Consider the following 23964-nt stretch of genomic DNA (forward strand, 5'->3'; position numbering starts at 1 on the left):
AGGGCTGTTTACGTTAAAAAATGTGCCGACATTAAGAAATTACAAATATAGGTAATATCAATAAAGAGAATAAACAAATTACATTTTATGAAGATCCTACATGGACAACCCACTAAAATGTATTTTTTTTTTCAGTTTAGAATAACAGAACCTCATCTCTTGCCGTGTACTTGACAAATGAGTATGAAAAGATTAATACAACGTACAAGTCTGCAGAAGATACTATTTATATGATTATTATTATGTAGGTAATGAAATTATTTTGTATATCCTACCTACACCGCAAGAGAGGACTTATTTTACAAGCACGACAAAAATAAATATTAAAATGAAGAAGTGAACGAAGACGAAATAAAACAACCTTCAAGAATAAAGTGTCTCGTCTTCATTAGTATTTTGATAAGGTGGGCAGTCGTATTCTGGATATAGACTATTGTACTGTTTTTTCATATGGACTAGCATGCACACTCATTAAAAAAACGCGGGTAGTTTCTTGTCCAACGTTCTGTGATGTGAAGCTAGTTAGTGGGAGTAAAAGTACTTGTAACTATTTTTTTGTACTTAAATGGAAACATTTGGTACTTGAGCGCTCTGGTTTGGAGGTGGGAGGCGGGTAGTTTGTTGTTCAACGTTCTGTGATGTGAAGCTAGTTAGTGGGAGTAAAAGTACACGTGACTATTTTTTGTACTTAAATGGAATCATTTGGTACTTGAGCGCTCTGATTTGGAGGTGGGAGCAGTACTCAATGCGAGGGCGACTTATGCTATGTTTAGCACAATTAATTTTCCTTTCGTGAAGTACCACTTCGCCATGACAAAGGTATCCTTCTTCGCGGGGTAAAATTGAATAATTGAAAGACAATGATAAATAGCGATTTTGTAAGATTTTTCATAAGTTTAAAACAGATATTAATTTGTAACAGTAACCAAAAAATTACAATTTGTAACGAAGTATATTACCTATTTAAAAAGCAACGACACTATTCTTCAAACTTGCATCTGTTGTAATAGTAGAAGATTTAATGCGCCAGTGAGTTTGTTGAGAGTGGTTTCGTACAGTTCGTTCTTTTTTGACTGTTGGCGTCGAATATTCAATGTGCTATTTACTTCATTTAACACGCAATGATAGTTTTATCCCGCGACTGATGTTAAAAAACGCAATATAAAAAAAGTCGCGCGATAAATTACCACCCCACTATTTGTAGTATTGAACTGGTAAATGAAGCTGAACACACGCGTTCGCTAACCGCGCGTTTAAGCAGAGATAGCAGCAAGAGTAGAAATCACTAAATATATAGGTAGCACCGAACATATTAATTGTACATTCATCTGTGCAGCCTACTCATTCACACTTTCAGATTTGTACTAACTGGGGCCCCAAAACCCGTGGATAAAATCGATACAGCTAACACGCTGGAAATCACGGGTAGGGTTGTCAACGATGAGGTGGTATTATTTTATCGACCTCGAAAATTTATTACTTAAAAATGTTTAATTACAATAGTAATTTCACACAAGTATATTGAAATTCATACACAAGTTTTACATATACAGGTTAGGCATAGGTAGGTAGGTGTATGTAACAAATACGAATAAGTTTGTTAATGATACGAAATTTGGCAACGTTGAGATTACTGTTCTCAGTCTATCTTTTTCAAATATTTTGAATTACATCGCGTTAATTGATCAAGTAGATATTTAAGATCTAGTAACCAGAACGAAATAAAATGTAACTGTTATGGGCACACATTGGCATGAATTTACAAAGTAGTTAAATAAATATGTAAGCGTGAATAGGCCGGATATACTGTAGGTCAATCAACAGAGGATTCAACTTTTCGTTTTGATTTTTTACTGCATAGGTGGGTGAAGTGAACATGGCATCCCTAGACAAAGCTCAGTGACGGTATATGTTCATACGTAACCAAGCTGAACTTCACTATGCAATTCAACACCTTTAGTGTCTACTGACTACTCTAAAACAATAGTAGCGTGTTTGACGTGGAATAGTACTGACCTTTGATCGTGGAGATCGTCTTGTTCAAATATTTGATCATGGTCCTCTTGTGATAAATTAAGCTCGAACTGTTGCTCCATTGGATTAGACATTATCACACTTGAATAAATTTTGAAGGCTTTTGAGTACCGCGTTTAAAATTAAATCCGGCTTGCGTTTGACACACAAGATAAAAAAAATCACGCTTACAATCAGAAAAATCGGCCTGAACTTTAAAATTGGACAATATTAACAAACATCTAGAAACCACACGTGGGCCGGTAAGCACGAATATAGTGTTTTTAATTCAGCATTATAATATTCTGATATCAAATAGAGGTAATGAATGGAACGGCACCGAGTGCAAACGGCGTCGATGGACGGTTTTACCGATTACAGAACGGACTGCGGAATCGTTGCGGAGAAGGGATACAGACGCGTATGGCACGTGTGCACGGCGTGCGTAAGGTTCGTCAGCTATCGAGATCACTACCCAACTGAGCTGCCTAGCTGATGTGACGTGCGTCACTGTAACGAAGGAGCGGCGCCGACTCTATTCGATTCTTCGTACAACCATTTCGTGTGGATTTTGTTTGAGAATGCGCGCGCTGGGCGTGGCTGAGCTGGGGCCCGCGGGGAGAGCCTGCCACACCTTAGTGAAGCGCCAACTATCGATTTTGAACTTGTCGAATGTAAAAAGATTTACTTTACAATATTAATTTAAATAATCATTTCGAATCAGTATGTATGAGTTTCGAAGTTTATTTATTGCTTAGGACCTATATGTTTTATTAAAAACGCAGCTGTCGCTTTATCAAATAATAATATTAATCAGCGCACTTGATTAATTTGAACTATGTCTATATATAAGAAATAATTTTTCAATTTTCATCTGACGCGACGACAATAATTTGATTACTTTGTACTAATATCCTGAACAAGATCACCAGGATTAAAAAATGATTATTTTTAGTCAGGCTCGATTTTATTGCGTGTTTATCGAGTTATGTTACATACGGCTGCGACGACATGACGACATGACTATTTTTTCTATTTTGGGGAATAAAATATATTATCATTAAATAAATTAAATTGTTCTGTCGTGATATTATTACTATATTAACTATTATAAATACAATTAATTCGTAATTATCGATTCGTACTTAATTTACCAAGAATCCTACCTTCCTACTCTGCTGTTATTTATCATTAGGTCCTCATTTAATCTGCTCGAAATCTGCCCTGCAATGTTTTAGTTGTCTAATAAGGCACTCTTTAATTGATAATTATTAAATTATTTTAATAGAGCAGTATCTTAGCCAGATAGGAAGGTATATTGATGCTGTTTAGATAATTTGAATTATAGATCAGACATGTTTGGACGAAAGTAAGATTAATAAACATATTTTGAGTAAGATGCATAGTACGCATACTATTATTATATTAGATAAAATAAGAAACGACTGTCAATTGGATCTCCTACTTGATGATTTTTTACTCGGAACCTAAAATTATAATGGAGAACATCTTTTAAGTAACATCTTTATAAAGTGATTCAGTTATAACAAAAAAATATTTTGTATGAATTTGTTGTTGACTCGCAATATGGACAGAAAGAGATACCAAAGGCCAGAAGCCAATACGCTGATCTGACCAGGTCTCCGTCAATATCTATTGTTGTCTCAAGGCTGTCAGCGCTGCTGAAGATCTGGCTCGCTGGTGAACAATTGTCAACAGAAAGATAAAGATAACAATTGTTCTTACGTGGAAGCTTCGCATAGAGGTCAATGACATTACTCTGATATTAGTCTGTCTGAGTTGTCAGTCTGATTTTACTATTAAAAAATAAATATAGATTAAACTTGAGAAAGGTCTATGTCCAGCAGTGGAACTCTTATAGACTGATGAGAATAAACTAAACATTTTTTTTAGTAATGGTAATAAAAATATGTTTATAACGGAAATACGGTCGAGCCTAGATTTGTGAACAATACTACACTTATTTAATTAATTATTAACTGGGATTTCACTGTAAATGTCCTATCTTCACTAAAGATCCCTTCACTGTGTACTGTTGCACACGCGCTAGACCTCTTTTTTCATGATTTTTTATTGAATCGTAAGAGTTCGTACCTTGAAGGTTTTCAAAAATCATTTTTATTAAGAAAAAATATTTAAGAGCGCTTACAATCGCCGAGGCACAATTAAGGTTGCCAATCATAAAGTAAAAAATAGTTTGTTTTTCGCTCATCAATGTTAAAAATAAAGTTTGTAAAATGCTATATCTTTGATTTAAACATACACTATTAAAAAATAGAAAGAGTCTCAAAGAAGCGGCAGTGGTATCGCCAGTGGAGTCTACGGGAACGAACGTCACTTCGCTCTTTTCGAACAGCGTTACGGACGTTTTTTGTAATTGGAACTGTGTTATTATGTTTTTGGACAAATTAATCAATCTTCTTTGTGATAAATAATCATCTTGATAATTATTATGTATATATTATGTAAAAACATTGTTATGTTAGTTCTGTTGAGATGTCGAAAAAATATCCATAATTAATCTCTAATATATGAAATTAACATTCGAGAAATAAATATATTTAAAATGTCGTATAAATTACACATATCTACTTCGTTCCTCGCAACTTCAGTATTTGCGGCATAGATAGAAATATAATAAAACCTGTTCAAATACTGTTAATTTTACATTAAGCCAAATTTGCTTAATTTCTAGTACAAAGAGTTAGCTAACCTGGATTGACGACAAATCATTTGAGAGAAAAAATATTTTAAACACGTAACTATTGTATCTGTATTTTTTTCTTTAATAACACTGCATATTCGGTATGTGTGTTCAACGAGCATAGCATGACTATGAATGTATTTAACGAAATGAAAATTTTCGTTCTTGTGCTTTAGGCTAGTACGCTTGGCTCCATGATAAGTTTTTAGTAACAACAATAAGTATTTTTGTAAAATATAAAAATATTTTTTTTATTATCGATAACATTAAATACAAGCAATCACTAAAACGATAACAGTTCGTGAAGTATATTTGTTACTGGGTCCGTACAACGGCGCCCCGCGCCCATGCCTTTTTCACAGCGCTCGCCCGGGGCCCGCGGAGGGCGGTCGCCCGACACCGCCTACTTCGTCGGGTACAGGCGTCGCCCGCCTCGTGTACTGCTGTACCTTAAATTACAGATAGTCCAAATAGAAATATTGCTTCGACAGAATGTACACTGTGGTGAACCAACACGTTCACTACAACACTATGAGAAGCAATATCTTTCGTGCTTAAAGACAAACTGCGAAAACCTACCTCTGAATGAACCAAAGACAAGAAGACCCAAAAAACTAAATTCATGGTCAAGTGCCCATAAAAACATTAATCAACCAGCATAGTAATGCGATGTGTGTACAACTGTCCGAGAACAAACTGAATTTAAAATAGCGTCGCATATTATGCGATGCGTGCGGCGACAGCGAGACCACTAAAGTAAACGGCTCACTCGACTCTCGACGATGCTGTGCACTAAGCGGTCGTACATTGGTACGTCATCGAATGAATCATTGAAACAGTCACTCACCGAACCGACATACCAGAGTGTCATGCTGTTGTATTATTATTTTATATATTTCATACATACAACACTAACACTTTACAACTGTAATTAGGTATTAGTACAATTGCCTATGAAGCTAGACCGAAGCAGACAGTGTTTTCACAACTTACGTTACGTAGGTACATTATTTTAGAACACACAGATATTTACGCAGTTAGAATGGGTGCATATTGTCATCCGCGTAAGTTTTTTCATCTCTCTCTGACAGGATAGAATGATTATCATTCAATGATAGAATAGGAAGGACAATTTGTCAATTTCAGCAGTTTTGGACAGACAATATGCTAAGATTATTGCAGGCCAAGAATATAACTTAAGATAACAACCTAAAATGCTGAAATAGCGAAGTAATCGACAGATCTAACATTCACCCCGCCCATCCATGACCAGAAAATCTGTATACAACCCTAGTTAACTATGAACCCAAAAAGTAACCAGGTTCCACCACTAAGGCTGATTAATACAAATGCTCTAACTAATATCAGTAGTATGTAGTATGCAGGTAGGTACATTGATTGATATTACAGAGTAATAAAAATGGACTAAAATTAAGAGACAAGGGGAACCAAGGGTGAGAGTTGGGTTCATATTCTTATTTTTTTTTAAATTTAAATTTTATTTGTATTTGTTATGACCCGTACGAATAGATAGGTACCACTATTCTACCTACATATTTCTTACGCGAAGCAGTTCTGAAGTGTGCAACAGCCGTTATATGTTGAATTTTAATAAGATTTCGACCTCATGTTTCGATACACCACATTCCTCTTTTTTACATAAGTTTACATCTCGGCAGCTTAATGTAAAAAAGGAATGTTTCCGGAGAAGGATACTTAAGAAGTAGGATAAACTGTACTAGACCTCGCCTGATCATCAGTCTGGGTCCACAGGTAGGTGCGTCGCGATCGACCTATATTTGCGGAGAGCGATCCTTGCAAGCGGACAAGAAGATTAAGGAGAAAAGGTGCAGTAGAGGAACATATTATACTATTAGAGACGAGAAACGTCGCTTGCCATGATATATCAAATAGCCATTTTTTCTTAATCTATTCATGTTAACAAAAGACAACATTATAAAAGTAAGTAAATAGGTTAATTTTTGTGATTTACCCTAAAAGTAAAAAAGATAAAATAATAATTAATTTGACTAATGACAAATATGACAGTAATTTTTGTTAAGATTCATTTTACACCCTCACCACCGAAGCACCCAAAATGAGGAGGTAAACAGTGGAGTTAGTAGAAGTAGTAGATGAAGAAGATGCAGCAAGTTGACGCGACAATGAAACTCTGTCCGCTCGTTTTTTATTTCGGCAAGTCAAGTAAGTAGTCCCTCGCTTCTCCCACGTCCCTACCTGCCTGTCAAGCTGGGTCTTTATCGTACAATTTTTAGTGTTGTGACTCTTCCGTAGTCTAAAGTGGATTTAGAAGCAAACATTTCTGGAGAAAAGTTAATTTTGTCCTTTGTGTCGAGAACCAGTCTATTATTGCCCAATATATTTTCAGATACTCAAAACTTACTCTCGATAGCTCAGCAAGCAAGTAAATGGAAAGAAGTCGACTATTAGGACCTTTAACAAGTAGACATGCCAGGTACTAAACCAAAGGCTGAAAAGTCTTAATTTAAGAGCCACATACTAGTATAATAACCGGCAAACTTCTTGAGCATTTGTCGACGTAGTGGGGGTAAGTTTGCGCATGGTACACTCACGTGCAAAAACATTACTTACTCTGCGTCATAATGCTATTAAATTATTAAAATCAACATATGTATTTATTTATATATTTATTAGAACATCAACAAAACATATAGGTTAATAATTGTAATAATTTAATCTTGGGGTAAAATAGATATTCCTTCTATTAAGTCAAAACTAGAGCTGTTGCCAGGTCTTGGTTCAGTTGAAGCGAAGCTGGTATTTGTAATTTTTTTTTCGTTATCATAATCTTGACCATCATCATCATCACTGTTTTCATCACCCGAGTCGCTATCATCGTGATGAGTCGACATAGGGCTCATCGGCGTAGTTTACAACTCGGTCGATTCGGTCTTCTTTTTGTCTATAATTAATTATTTTTTGAAGATATTCGATTCGTAGTAATCGAATGTTACTTTTTTCATTTACCAGCTTCCAATTATTTTCTGTTCTTTTTTTCCATCTGAAGCCTAGCTCTTTCATAATCCGTCGTAAACTTAATTCCGAGCCATTAAAATTTATATCTTCTTTAAATTTTTCGAAGCCTTTCTACGGTATGGAGTTTCGCTGCTTGTTATGTAGTTATTATGATTACATCTTTTTATTACAGATTGAACGAAACTATCCATTCCGGTAACTTTCTTCTTCCCTGATCTTTTCTTACCCGGAGTCCGAAACACGGCGAGCAAGCCAGAGCCTTTAGCTTCGTTAATAATGCACCTAACAGTACTCACTGATGTTTTTGTTGCTTCCGAAGTCTGTTTTAATTTTTCCATATCATTCTTCCCATGTTTTATAAAGAAGCAATATACGTCGTACACAAATTTTCTACCCTTTCTTTTAAGTACTACACCAGTTTGTCACGGCATAGTGTATGTTTTATAAAAAATCAACAAACACTCAACAAATAGCAATGGCAACAAAGTCCACAAGCAATTATAACAAATAACTTAACGATTAATAACGATAGACTTTCCACTGTACGCAAGCGTACTTTTGGGAGCAAGCGGAATGAGGGCGCAGTGCGGGACGCAGGGTTCGACTGATCTACCAATAACGCGCTCGATACGATTTCCCCTGCCGTCGCGCCTCACCCTCACCACCAAAGTGATCTAAAATTCGGTTCTGCGCAGTCAAGGTCATTTGCTCACGAAGTTTGCCGATTACTATAAAGGGAATGATTTTAGCGTTAATTAAAGACTCTTACTACATTTTCGTCATTAAAAAACAAAGAACAAACTGTTCTTAAGTCATATGATTGTGTTTATTTAAAAAGCTTTCTGAGGGCTGGCACTCGCGGCATATCGTTACAATATAATTATCATACTGAAATTATGAAAGATCGCATATAAAACATGCCTTTTCTGTAAAATATATTTAGTAATTCATTCATATCCAGTTTAAGGGTGTTTTTAATCCTTTTTATTGCAAACTCGTTAGTCACGTACCCTTGCCTTTGACTAGGGGAGCCAACGTGATAATTCAAAAGAGCTACCGTATGATAACAGAACTGTCTAACGGTGTTCTAACGCTGGAGGCAGATGTGCTCCCGCCGGACCGAGCGGAGAAACAACCCCTCGTGTCCAAAATACACATTACCTTTTTTCCCAACATTCTTATTGTGTCGATTCGACAGCTGCCTTTGCTTGGGGTTTTGCTCGAGCTCAAACGTACGGATCTCCTAACCTAAATAATGTATTACAGATTGTACTGTGTATTAATTAATGCAGTTCGATTTGAAAACAATTTAAAATTATTTTCAGATATTACGATACGATAGATAGAAACATATTCAAGGCGTCTATGTTGTGAAATATTTCGGTAATTGAACTGAAATAAAAGCCTAAATTTGTGCTAATGTTCAATTATTAAATCATAGTATCATATTTATTTTGTATTTAATTAAACGATAAATACAAATATATCATATTTCTGTTGTTGTTTAATTAATTTTCATGTTTACCCATCACCATCGTTTATTCAATTTGAACAACAAAATACTTTATGCAAAAATGACATTGCTTGTACCTACTTTCCCAGTCGTATTTTTATAATCTTACACGAGTCTCGCACCCCAATATTTGCAATGTAACTAATCATGCGTCAGGGTTAACATCTTTAAAGCAACTTTCGGTTCTTCCTGTTTTATGCAAAGCGCAGTCGTTAAGGTCGGGTGCGTAGTAAGCCTGACCAGGTATGACCGTTGACGGTATAAGGTCAAGAATACTGTCCCTTTCTCAAACGATGAAAGTTTTGTACGACGACGTTACCGACCTGTTCTCGATTCAAACGCCAAGCGATGATTCAAACACATTTTATTGTTATGTTAATACAACATTCAACGATGATTGGATAATTTTTGAAAGACGAGAATTTCAAAGGTTAGATTGTAATTTTCAAGGTTAAATTCAATCACTCAGACGACGCTTACCAAAAAATATAAAACTATTTACGAGAGATCCTTCGAAACCATCGATTTCAATTCTTGAAGCAGATTGTTCTTTGATTTATAAAATTAATTATGTTTTGTTTCCAACCAGCTACTTACTGTACCTCTACTATGTACTATATATAAACCAAGGGATTACAGTTTTATTTATTGACAAGGTTTTTAATTGAGATATTTTTCCGAGTGCGGGCTACTTAATAAATATTGGTCGAATGATGAACCAAATAACTTCTAACAATCTAAATCCTTATATAACTCCTATAAAACTTGAATTTTAAACTAAGGTCGAAATGTTTTGGACCACTGCATTCTTTTGAAGGTTAAATTAGCACTCTAGAATTTAACTTGTTTCATCTAAATAAACATTACCGGGACGCGCAAAAAATACACTATACGTAATAAATTAGATGTTTCTTCCTTAATCTGAAAGTTGAGAATCTCCTCGCAACAATGATAGCTCCGTCCCGTCTCAAGAAAGCGGAGCCCAGACAGGAAAATGAGCCGGAATGGAATTTGTAAACCAATTTAAGACTTTTGAGCAAATTTAAAACGATCTTCGTCTTTATATGCAGTAGCTAGGCCGTAGTTTCGAAAACTTATGAGCAGCATTAGACAATTTTAAGCTTAATATAAAAATACTTTCGAGTTTTTTTTTACATGGCATTCAAGTAACACAATCCATTTAACGATTATTAGTTGAAAATGTGAGAAAAACCTCCAAACCTATTTTTATTTTTAGGTATCTACCTAAGATAGAGTTGTCGATCTCACACCGATTACCTCCTCAATTCACTTAATGTCACAACGTTTACGTTACACCAAATAAGGTTTCTTTTTCTACTTCGCTATGTGTAACTAACAATAACACAATAGGCATACCCAGATCACAAATTTATATTCAACATAGGACATTTGACATCGACTGGAAATCGAAGCCAGCTTCGAAGCACAGTATCAGGGTAGTCAGGATCATTAGCCACTAGACCTAATATGCGAACAACAAGAAGGAAACCGACGTACCTGACATTGCTTAGGGAGGTAGAAGTATCAATAACGGCCTCTCTGTCTTTGTCCATACCGAAACATATGTTTCGCGGCAATAGGGAGAATGGTATGAACATGATATTTATTAAGCGAGAATAATTTCAGAAATTGGCACGCAGTGAAAGTTGCCTATACTTAAATAGCTTCTGTATTGTTTTTTAGGCTAACGGTCCTGACAACCTTACAGCAGGGTTGATCAAAATACGGGCTATTAAAATCGTGTCCCTTAAAAAAATTGTTTCAAGAAGTTCAGTTTCCAGTAAATAAATGTCTAATAATGTCTATAAATGTTCGCATTTTTTTTTATCTGGATATTATATGCCCACCAGTTCATGTCACTTTTTTTTTAAACATCTCTAGTCTGTACAGCCTTGCCTTATAAGATAATTTTCATAATAAGGACTTCAAAACTCAAGCTTTTCGGTTAACGTACTCAAACGGTCCAATTGACCTCTAGAATAATGAATTTTGGCAAGAGGCGAAATCTTATAGTTTATATGATAAAACGTTGACAATAGCCCACGAGTTTCTCGCTGGATCTTCTCAGTGGGTCGCGTTTCCGATCCGGTGGCAGATTCTTCGAAGCACTGCTCTTGCTAGGGTCAGTGTTAGCAACTCTCCGGTTGAGCCCCGTGAGCTCACCTACAAACGTTAGGGTGATGCTGAAATAGCATCTCAAGGCTATCAGCATAGGTAGGAAAAAAAATAGTTGACAATAGTTACTCGTACACATTTTTAGCAGTAACGAGACATTTTTAAATTTACAAACTTAAGTTGACAAATAAAAGCATCGACAGTTATGTAGAAAATGTAAGGGATTTGTTTTAATTCAACCGCAAAATGAACTTTGTTTTCTAACACGTAAAGTGAGAAGAGCATCGCTTAGGATCGCAGTAGTTATAATGCTTAAATTAATGCAAAAAAAAAAATTCATAAAATAAAGAAATCTCGGGTTTTAAATAATAATTTTACTATTGTTATTTTGAATTGTCTCTCCAAATTGTCTTTACCATACAGTCAAATCATGTAATTATACTTGATTTCTTTTTTGAATTTTTGTTTGTGCGACACAAGCACAATATCATAAATAAGAACATTAGTTGCTCGCCTCGGGAGCACTCAATTTGAGAGTTTTAATCGCACTTCTATTTTTAATTTATGCTCATTCTTCAGTGTAATTGAAATCAGAAATATTTCGATGGGGACATACAACTATGAACCTTATTAAACAATAACCATTCTATGCACTCAGACTTGGGTGTTGGTTAAATTATGTGTCTATCTAATGAGATCCAAAATGGAATTCTGATTTTAAACATATAAATCTGTTGTGAAATAAATTTTACAGAATTAAAAAACATTTCTTGTTAACACAGAAGATTCGAAACTAGGTTTAGTCGAGGGGATACATTCGTTTCGACCAGGCCTGTTTCCATCAAGCTATCGTCATTTATATAAAATTTGTAAATTTAATAAGCATTTGAAGCAATTGAAGTCGTCGTGGCCTAAAGGATAAGACGTCCGGTGCATTCGGATCTAGCGATGCACCGATGCTCGAATCCCGCAGGCGGGTACCAATTTTTCTAATGAAATCCGTACTTAACAATTGTTCACGATTGACTTCCACGGTGAAGGAATAACATCGTGTAATAAAAATCAAACCCGCAAAATTATAATTTGCGTAATTACTGGTGGTAGGACCTCTTGTGAGTCTGCACGGGTAGGTACCACCGCCCCGCCTATTTCTGCCGTGAAGCAGTAATGCGTTTCGGTTTGAAGGGTGGGGCAGCCGTTGGAACCATACTGAGACCTTAGAACTTATATTTCAAGGTGGGTGGCGCATTTACGTTGTAGATGTCTATGGGCTCCAGTAACTACTAAATATCAGGTGGGCTGTGAGCTCGTCCACCCACCTAAGCAATAAATAAATAAAAACATTGGATTCGACTAACTTTTGCTAAGTTTAATTAGGTGGGTGGACGAGCTCACAGCCCACCTGATATTTAGTAAAACAAATGTTTTTCGTTACAGTGTTGAATAAAAAAACAATTAACTTTCTAAAAATCGAGAAAGAAAATGAAAAAATAATAAAAAAGACCGCTCTCCTTTGCGTCAACTGGACCAGTTTATTATTTTACAAAGAAACAAACAAACGAAATCAACGGAGCTACTTCTCGACGAATTGACCGATATGCAAATACAGGTAACGTTAGCTTAGTATGTACTTACGTAGCCGAGTAAAGCGGCGGGCGATTGGATGTAAATTTAAGTTCGATGATCTCGTGTAGCCAGTCGATGATTTTCATGCTCTAGGATTACAGCAACCCCTGCTAATCTTAGCTACGGGCCAATGGCAGATCGGCCACACCCCTCGCCCCAACTACGTTGCACATGCACCCACCCTTACCAGCCGCGCCTTCCTAGTAAAAATATCCTAGTAAATCCGGTTCACTGATAATGGGAATTTGGCACTAATTATAAAAGAAAACGGTCTCTGTGACATTAATTAAAAAAAACTTACATCATGGAAAAACTCCTTGGAAATTCCTTGTGAATCTTTTTTTTATTCCTATTTTATTCCAATTAACATCACCCTAGTCCGTCACCAATTCCACAAACCGAAAAAATAAATGGTTTAAAGTTTGCAACAGTGCGATATTTGAAAACTATTAATTGAGCCACGTCTGGTTTGTTTTATTACGGATAACATAATATGCGAATGCAGAAAAATATCAATATTAAAACAAAATAAATGTTCATCAAAGACATTTTCTATATTACTTTTACCATGCGGTTTGTTTAGCATTTGGATATGAAATTCCTGTTCAAACTGTTCTTTTCATAGCACCGTACACGTTTAGGGTCTATGACCTCCTATTTGTACGGAACCTCTTAGTAAGGTCAAACATATCAATCAAGCACTGTTTAATGGACTGAGGAGACGAAGAACACATTTTGAGTTGAGGTAGGCATTGGCTTCTATTCCGATCGGTTCAACTGATTTCACTGTTCCCGTATTGTTCGCATAAACAGAGTCCCAAAACAAAATTTTTTTTTGTGGAAACTACCTGCCTACCTTTGTGTATACAAATGTAAAAACGACACTTTTTTCGATTGCAATAGTCGTTTGCTGAAGAAGAATTATTTACATTCCACGGTTTTTAAACAAATAAACTTCACGTGAGTTTTGAAAATTTGGTACTTTTAAATGTATTTCCAATATGTATTTCGTAATTCTTTGTCTATGACGGTTACTGGTAAATATTACCATACTCGACGAGTCAATGAACGCGCAGAGGAAATGGCTGTCTGGACCGGCATGTTTAAATTAATCTGAGAATCGGTGAAGACTTGCGAGTACATTGCAAACGTTGCTGCGGAAGCTACTACTTTATGCAGTTACACGTATGCTTTCATAATACATATAATAAACACACTATCAACACGTAACCTATCTACACGGTCAAAAGTGTTACTTACGCGGCCACGATTTAATTTTCAATCATCAGATATAACTTGAGATAAGTAATCCATCAAGTAAACATGTAATTATAAATTGGCCGAAAAGATCGCATGTGAAATAATTGATTATTGAAATTCCTATTTATTTTCGTTGGATTTTACACTACGAGCACCTGATAAATAATAGAGCTCCACGTCATTTATATCTATAAATATGCAAATGACAGCGCAAGTATAATCTACTTTGCATATAAGGTTTAGTTCGAGATCTTTTACGAGTAATATTATTAAACCAGAATCATTTCCAAATATAATTTTTCTATTTCACATTTTTTTTAATCTGTTTTGTTTTCAACCAGGTAGAAACATAAACACAATTTCGCGGTTAAGTCCGAAATTAATGCTTACTTCATTTAATATTGAAATTAGTAATGTCTAATAAGGTCAAATAAGCACCAATAGGTGCTACTTTGCAATTTGTATTTCCAACTTAGGTTTCTTCTATTAGATAATAAATAAACCCTAATAGTACTATCGATAATGAAGTGAAGCCATTAATGTACTGCTAATAATTACAAAGTTCAAAATTACGAAAATTGTGTGGACGGGGGATTATGAAATTTCCCACACTTAGGAGTGCAGCATGTTAATATTTGTTTTTCTTTGTTTTTTTTTTTAATTATGTCTAAAATATACATTAAATCAATAAAAAAAACATTACTCACACTACCATGTATTTGACGCACTCATGCATGCATACTATTTATTTATTGTCAAACTTTTGTTCTTGACATTGTCAAATTGACAAAAGATTAAATATTGTTTGTCTATTTTAATATATTTCTATAGTGTAGTCTTGGCGAAATTTGTGATTATAGAAGTATAATAGTCTTTGAAAATAGAATCATAATAGTGTACAAACTTTTAATTTCAATTAATTATAGTCGAATTTCAACTACCGGGCGACCACTAGTTATTATTAATGCAACACAGCAAACAAGCAGACGATGTCATACGAGATGTAAACGACCGCACACGAACAAGTTGTGGCTACAGCACCGATAACCGCTTTGTGTTACCTACCTCTATACCTGTTCGAAACAACAAAATATTAAAACACTTTAGAAACCAAACTTGTTACCGGACTATGTTACGAAAACCACAGACTTATCCGAAATTACCCTATTCTAATGACAATAAAAACTACTTTTAATGTTGATTCATTAACAACGATAATTTCTATTGGGTTCATCATCCAAAGTACGCATAGTATTGTTTTAAGAACTGTTAATGAAGAATCTGGTTCTAAAGAACTCTATACCTGTTCGAACCAACAAAATATTAAAACACTTTAGAAACCAAACTTTTTACCGGACCATGTTACGAAAACGACAGACTTATCCATTTCCGAAACTACCCTATTCTAATGACAATAAAAAAAAATGAATTTTACTCCATCAAAAACTACTTTTAATGTTGATTCATTAACAACGATAATTTCTATTGGGTTCATCGTCCAAAGTACGCATAGTATTGTTTTAAGAACGGGTAATGAAGAATCTGGTTCAAAAGAATTTCATAACACCTTTTCCAGTTCTATTATACGCAACTTGCCAAGGTAGCCGAACCCTAGTATACTACTACACTTACGCTGAATTTTTTTTTTTGTTGAGCACCTTTTTCGAGTCGGTTCACGCATGCTGGAAGATACCTCCTTTGTGTAGTTAGAAAAACGAATCAGTTGTAAAGTATACTTGTAATCATAAATATCATAGATATTATAAAAAAAAAAAAACGAATACCACAATTAAATGAGAATGTCATCAATGTAGGTAGTATGCATTATTAATGATAGCTTGACAATAATTAAATGCGGTTAGGTTATGTGAAACGGTAACTTGATGAAATGGGGGATAAAAATCTCAAAAAATTCTGATGTAACTATGAAAATACGTTTATTTTTTGAAGTTATTTAAAAACTATTGATTGATTGATACATATTAACACTTGACTATTGGTATATACGGATATACTGTGTATTTTTTTTCGTTCAACAACACTTACCATCTCAAAGAAATTACATTTTTTTATCATGGAAGCTGTGAAAAACTCGCAGGTTAATTATTTAGTGTCACAAACACGCGTCCGGCACGCGTCACAATAGCGCCCTTTACACACACCCCTACAGTTTATGAAATGCATAACTTTCTCTCTGGTGCATCTTCCAAACAGCTACCCCACTTCATTTCGCAGTGAATTATGTACGTACAAAGAGTTCTTTTGAGTCGTTGCAACACACGCGGGTACAACACGCCGCAATAACTTTACACATGCATCGATATAATACTTCGTAATCTTCTCGTCATTCAACCAACAACCCCCCTACAATCTGTCACGACTAACTTACATATTAATGCTTTCGTATTACTTTCGCTTTACTACATACACAATTAACGTGCGCGACATTTAAAAATATATGGTAAGTTGAAATTTATTTTACTGCGAAACTGTATTGTATGATTCTCGATAAGGTACATAATTATTATCTTAGATTTGTTTACACCCATCGCCAATAAACAATTATGTAATATCATTAAGCCTAAACGCGAATTATAAATGAAATGCCATCGAATAACCTACTGTTTCTTTTACTTTTCTCTCCTGCATGTCGTCTGGGTGATGTGGTTTATCGCGTAAAATACGATAGATATCACAAGTTGACCTCAATAACGCCTACTCACTCATTCAACATTGGTTTATTAAGTTTTTATCAACATTTACTTTACGATGTTATTTCATTTTCCTAATAACGTGTGAAAATACGCTTGCGCAAACATTCACCGAAATTAATATTTTACAAGTGCAACCGTATCTACGAAATTCATAGTTATGTACTCAGTTTCGTCATAAATAAATAAATACGTTTTTCTTTAGGATTTTAATTAGGTAGAATATTTTTCATGTACACTTATCGTTACATTTATTAGCACTGTTGTCATTAACAATTTTTTGTCATAAAATATTTATTTATTTAACTACATATTTGTCACGAGAAAAAAGTATTTAATCTTCTCTTTTTCAAGATATAAAGCAAAGTTGAATTCAATAAACCATTTTAGTGTGTAAGAAAACAGAGGAAACTTATAGGATTACAAGAGCTTAAGGCGTTCGACGTCTAATGAAATCAAATTACCCTTGCTTTAAAGCGACGTGTCGTGTTACCGCGGGTGGCTTTAGCAATTACTTTTAGAGCCTTTTCTCTGTCACCTACTCGTATATGTCATTTAGAAGATAATATAATGTCATTTAAAATATAATAGAATTTGGTGTCATTTAGAATATAATAGGATATAATGCCATTTAGAATAGGAAATGCTTTTTGGAAAAAAAATTAATTACGAATTTTATTACTTCTTAAATTTTTTCTTTCGTATTTCTCTCTTTTTTCTTATCCCTACTCATATGTAACACGTATTAAAAATGTAAATATTAATGTTTTTACTTCGTAGTCTATTAATAAAAATTGTGTTAGTAGTTCCCCGTGTTACGTGCCTGACAAAGCAAAATACAAAATTTTGCACTGTCAGTTTTCAACTCGGTCTAAAAAGCATGCATACAACTTCTCAATAAAATACCTAGAAATAGTGTTAAATTTTTTGTTCTTCGCAGTTTTTTTTCTTCTTTTCAATTATGCTGATGACAATTTTATTGGTTTAAATTTCCAAAACCAGATATTTATATTGGCTTCTTAGTTTTATTCATGTGCTTATATATTTAAAACAGGATTATCGATGATATCACAACGCGTATATATGTCACGTATTCAGGAGAACGCTTCAAGTAAAAAAATCTAGCATTTATTAGCTATGGAGTATAGATTTTTATTACTTTGTAATACTGAGCAGTTACTAATATGTACTAATAATACTAACTCACTACGGCCCGCCAGACGACACCTTGTGATACGGGGTTAACATTTTTAGTGTGCTATAATGGCTGTCTAATGCCGAGACCACGTTCATGCGGAAAAAAAAACCTAGAATGTGCTATATTTCCAATATATTAAAATCTATATAAAGGACGGTTAGATTCCACAGAAGATACGAGACTATTTTACCAAATCTTGTAACATTAATATGTACTTTTAACATTTTTTCTTTATTTTGAAATTGTGATATATTTTTCGTTATTGCGGCTCAATGAATTAACAGAATTGTTTGTATATAATTTTATCTATTTTGTAATTCTATATAGAACAAATAGGTCGCGACCAGAGTTTCAAACTGATCACAGATTTTCCTCGTATTTGAGAGCGAGCCGTGTATGAGCTTATTCTAGGTCTCAAATAATGTACATTGTATCCGCATGCTATTGAAGAAATTACTTTGGAGTCTTAAACTACTAATAATTAAGCGAGGTTCTCCTCCGCCTGTTCTCATGAAAATGTAAAACATGTAAAACTGGGAGCTAATATTGGATACGTCATGCCATTAGTGTCAGCGGAAGTCACTGGAGAGTGGTATTAGCTCTTTGAATATTAATGCAATGTAATAACATCCTATTTAAAATCTTCCGGTAATGAGCCATGAGAGTAAGGGATCTGTTAAGCAATCCCGTAGTTAGAAAAAAAAAACGATTTGGGTACATATCAATAGGAAATAAATTGATAATTTTTTTTATCAATCGTATCTAAAACCGTCCACGTTCTCAAGTAATAGTATAAATAACTAGTCAGGTCATAAGTATTGTCACACAGTAAAAACTTTTCTTTTAGAATGCTGGCCACAAAAAAGTTTATTGAATTCGAATTTCGAATTGTTCATGAAAATAAAAATGTATACTTTTAGAATTTTACTCATTTTTAAATATGGAGTGGACGCTTAAAGAAGACCGTGTTGCAGTTATTGCGTTGCATCGTTGCGGTTACGCGCCAATTCAAATTTTTAACATACTGAAAAATTTGAATATAACCAAAAGACTCGTTTATCGTACCATCAAACGATACAATGAAGACTCTAGTGTAGATGTCAGGTCAAGAAGTAGTCGCCCTCGGTCTGTTAGGACTCCAGCAGTGATAAAAGCTGTGAAGGCGCGAATTCAAAGAAATCCCAAACGTAAGCAGAAACTGTTGGCCCTTCAGATGGGGTTAAGCAGAACCACGGTGAAAAGGGTGTTAAATGAAGACTTAGGGCTTCGGGCATATCGAAGAAAAACAGGACATCGTTTGAATGCTCGTCTAATGGACCTGAGACTGAAGAGATGCCGCGCTTTGTTGAAGCGGTACGCGGGAAAAAAATATCGGGAAATTCTTTTTTCGGATGAAAAAATTTTTACCGTAGAAGAGAGCTACAACAAACAAAATGATAAGGTGTACGCACACAGTAGTGAAGAAGCGAGCAACCGTATTCCGCGTGTCCAACGAGGTCATTTTCCATCCTCGCTCATGGTATGGTTGGGAGTTTCTTATTGGGGCTTAACAGAGGTACATTTTTGTTAGAAAGGTGTAAAAACGAATGCAGTTGTGTATCAAAATACAGTCCTGACGAACCTTGTGGAACCTGTTTCTCATACCATGTTCAATAACAGGCACTGGGTATTCCAACAAGATTCGGCGCCAGCTCATAGAGCGAAGAGCACACAAGACTGGCTGGCGGCGCGTGAAATCGACTTCATCCGGCACGAAGACTGGCCCTCCTCCAGTCCAGATTTGAATCCGTTAGATTACAAGAAATGGCAACACTTGGAGGAAAAGGCGTGCTCAAAGCCTCATCCCAATTTGGAGTCACTCAAGACATCCTTGATTAAGGCAGCCGCCGATATTGACATGGACCTCGTTCGTGCTGCGATAGACGACTGGCCGCGCAGATTGAAGGCCTGTATTCAAAATCACGGAGGTCATTTTGAATAAACTTTAGTGTCATAAGAATCTATGTTTTGTTAAGTTCATTTTGGTATATGAATGGTTACATAATGAATAAACTTGTTTCAATTATTTTACATTAAACATGTGACAGAATTTATGACCTGACTAGGTATAAATAAAAATGGTAAATATATAAAAAAATACTTGTCATTTTTCGTATTTACTTTATAGTATTTATATTAATATTTATTAGTTACTATTTTTAATGTAGGCGGGTACTTTGTTTAACTAAAAGTTATTTGCGTTCAAATTTGGATGTAGTCGATGTCCTTCTGCAGTTTGGGATCTGGGGATCTGGGTTTGGTTACTATTTCATCGCATAAATACTGTTGAGTTCCAAGCGAGTTGTACCTTTGCATGTCCATGTTTTAATTAATTAGTTTTATTTTAATTCTAAATTTAATAGTCTATCGGAACCATCAAGTTTTAGGGCATTAAAAATTTCCCCATTTAAACCAGTCAGGGTGCTGTGATTTTGTGCATCAGCCAACGTTCCGAGGCAGTAAAACTTTTATTACAGATTTTTTTGTGTATTAGTGTTAAGTTATTAGTGACATTTAGCATCTAGGAATGGAACTCGATATTGTATACTATCTTTACAATATAATATATCTTTGTGGACAGTTGTTTTTGTTTTGTTTTTTTGAATTTTTAGTCACAACTGAAATAAAACTTTGTGGACAAACTTTGACTTTCGTTAACTTTTGTATACGTACACGTATTATAGGTTCAGGAACGGGGATCAATCATCCAGAAAATAATGTTATAATTTTTATATCTAAAATTAATTAATACCTTATGTTAATAGAGTTTGAAAATTTCACACAATATTGAAAAGGCTGTTTTATAGTTTGCTTTGCGCGCCTATTATAATATAATCAATTCAAAACGACTCAAAGTTTTCTCGGTAGGTAAAGTTTTAATTCGTGTCTACAGCTCGTGGAACCCAAATATTTTCACGCAAAATAAAATTATCAATTTAAAAGCTACGCGATTTTTTTGTTTTGTTGCTGCTTGGCATAATAAGCTTCGACTTCTCAACGTAAAGTTGAAGTATTGATTGCAATTGACAACTGACGTTTAGCGGTAGGGGGATGGCGGCACAGATCTTTGTTGGCTTATAGAGTACAGCCCTGTTAGGTTTTTAAGCAAATAGAAAAGGTTTTAGGTTTCATTTCATTACAAATGATGTCCTTTCAAAATGAAATTCGTTTTGAATGGTTAGTTCAAACTGACTTACATAACACTTAGTAAGTATACATACTTAGTGTTACTTTTTTTATAATAATCTATTAATTTGTTTTTTATTTATTTACGCGAATGTTTTTAATTGTTCGTAGAAGGTTTTCTTAGGATAGAATATTTAACAATTTTCTCGATAAATAAGTAAATTTACAATATGGTCAAAAAGTTTTGGAAAGGATAGTATGGGCTTTTGGTAGGTCAGGAACAATTTTTTTATACACTTTTTTTCGTTATATATATTGATAAACTATATAGAATGTAATCGATTTAATTACGAGTCATGATTTATCTCATACGAAACATTTTGTTTCTTAAGGAAGAAAAATTACATTCCATTTAGAAACAATCAGATCTTTAAAAAAAACTTCTTGTTTATAATGCAATATGTAGATGCAATAAATAAATAAATGTTTGATCAATTTAGAGTACCTAATCGTTCAGAATGTTTTCAAAGCAACCATAATTATCGTAAATCCTGAGATAAAAGGGGACAATCATAATATTATACTATTTTTTTCCCTCACTACCTGCTTATATTATTCCATCAGAATCAGACAAACAAAACAAAATCAGAAAGTGAAGCAATCAGATCTTTAAAAATATATATTCATAAACGTCAATTTCATTCATTCCTGTGTACACATTACACGCCGAGTACCTACAGACTGAGCTGAAAATTGCTTATCCGGCGTTTTGACTGTTTACGTGAACAGGTTCGTAAGTTGCGTTTAACTACCTACTTTCGTCCCAGGACATGAACACGGTAGATAGATATTAGAAAACGAATGGCAAAGTTTAAAAGTTTCACACCAATCAGTGGTTTTATAGGGCCCGCACCTACGAATCTGTTCATTACGCGACGATTAATTTTGTACAGCAAGATCAATGCTTCGAGTTTTGTAATCGTAAAGAATTCTATAAATTAAGACAACTATAATATGTAAATACACCTATCAACGATTTGTTTACAAAACACGACACAGTTAAATGCATACTTCATTACATTTATATCTCATCTGCTTTAATGTGGCCAGTTAAGTGTGCATTGAATGCAACATAGTCGCATATTATTATGTTGGTCAACGAAAACCCACACAAATTATGACATAGGTACTTACAAGATGAAACATTGTGCCGGTTCATGTTAACGGTCCACGTGTAAAGTTAGCAAATACCATAGAAATAACCTAAAGTCTACTGACAAAATGATAACATAAGTTTTTGAGCCATAACAAGTAATTTTCCATAATTGGCTGAAATAAACTAATACTGACGCACCTACTTCACATTGGTATCATATGAAATTGTTAAGGTTGTCATAGAATATAATAATAATTAATTCTATACTATTGCTGTGGATTCTTACCTATCGTCATAGATTGGGGAAACGTCGCCTGATGCACCTTGAGACATGTCACCGTCCATTTTGGACCGGATACTGGAAAGTTAAACGCGAGGCTGCCAGTAAACGAGGACGAGAATTCGGCCAAGCGGCGTTACCGGTACGGAAAAGTGAACACACGGAAAAGACCGGTGCGCGCGTATAGCGAGTACTGAACGGAATGCGCGCCAAGAGCTAGCTAACTCGCGTCGTCGCCTGTCGGCCAGTTGCACGCGTGCGGGACGAAGAGACGGGCGGGGTGCGGGTGGCGGAATGCTTTCGGTGCGGGGCTCTCAATGCTCCACACCCGCCCGCGCATCTTCAAGGCAACGCCAGGGCAAGGGAGTCAGCGTCCGATCACCAATGCCGAGCACAATGCACACAAGGACCGGGGTGCACGTGCTATCCTATAGTTTTCGATTCGTCTTAACATACATGTTATTGTATATACATACCAATTGTATACACTCGTATTTTGTTTGTTTCTGTACCTAGTTTTATAGTTTTTAAGTTCCTATTATGCCGATAAATTAAGGCATTCCCAAAATAGTACACTGATGTGGCTGTGCCCCTGGCATTGCTGAAGTCCATGAGCGAAGTTTACCAAGGCAAAAAAGTCTAACAATAGTCCTTTCCAACTCAGCGGCTCCTTTGCACACTGTGACATTGAACCTCCCCTTCGTGCTGATAGCTGAACATTGAATACTTAGGGCGCGGTCTAGTCGCGAATTAGAATAAGTTGTGATTCCAATCATCGCCCTTTTGTGAATTAAATAATTTAATGGTATTCATTTATAAAGGTTGTATTTGGCGCGAAGGTGCGCTGGCATCATTTGGATGCAATCATGCATCTTTTTCGACATAATATATAGGTATACGTCACTCATCCTAGATTTAGTTGACATCCCCTACGACTACACATAGTGGAATAATATTAGTTGTTTATTTTCACTAGTAACATTCTCATGTGGTACTTAACTAGAATCTGCGATTACATACTCCTACAAAAATAAATAAATTGAGCGACAAACATCTTTCCGTGATTCAATTCACCTTACAATTTTCCATGTTACACGTGAAACACGAATGTTGTCGAATCGATTTTAGACATCGTTTTTATTTAAAATATTTTAATTGATCTT

General features: G+C 35.0%; 1 protein-coding gene and 1 long non-coding RNA gene across 4 annotated transcripts in view; both read right to left on the reverse strand.

The window, feature by feature from the left end:
- Imp (IGF-II mRNA-binding protein) overlaps positions 1 to 23041 on the reverse strand; it is a 53618-nt gene extending 30577 nt beyond the window's left edge. The window contains exon 1 of one of the 3 annotated variants that reach the window (XR_016323566.1): positions 2017 to 2495. Coding sequence is in view for 2 of the 3 variants with exons in the window: in XM_028177254.2 (XP_028033055.1) it covers positions 2017 to 2108 (92 nt within the window). In the remaining variant the exon portion in view is untranslated. Of the gene's footprint in view, positions 1 to 2016; positions 2597 to 22807 lie in introns of those variants that run through there. The other 2 variants (XM_089729891.1, XM_028177254.2) reach the window with 2 other exon arrangements.
- On the reverse strand, positions 4961 to 5456 carry LOC149503543 (uncharacterized). The gene is made up of 2 exons (XR_016323597.1): positions 5318 to 5456; positions 4961 to 5187 (listed from the first exon to the last, which is right to left on the reverse strand). It is a non-coding gene; the product is annotated as an uncharacterized LOC149503543 (long non-coding RNA).
- Positions 23042 to 23964: the final 923 nt, after the last annotated feature.

This window comes from Bombyx mandarina, chromosome 01, assembly GCF_030267445.1.
Source record: "Bombyx mandarina strain Sakado chromosome 01, ASM3026744v2".
NCBI lineage: Eukaryota > Metazoa > Arthropoda > Insecta > Lepidoptera > Bombycidae > Bombyx > Bombyx mandarina.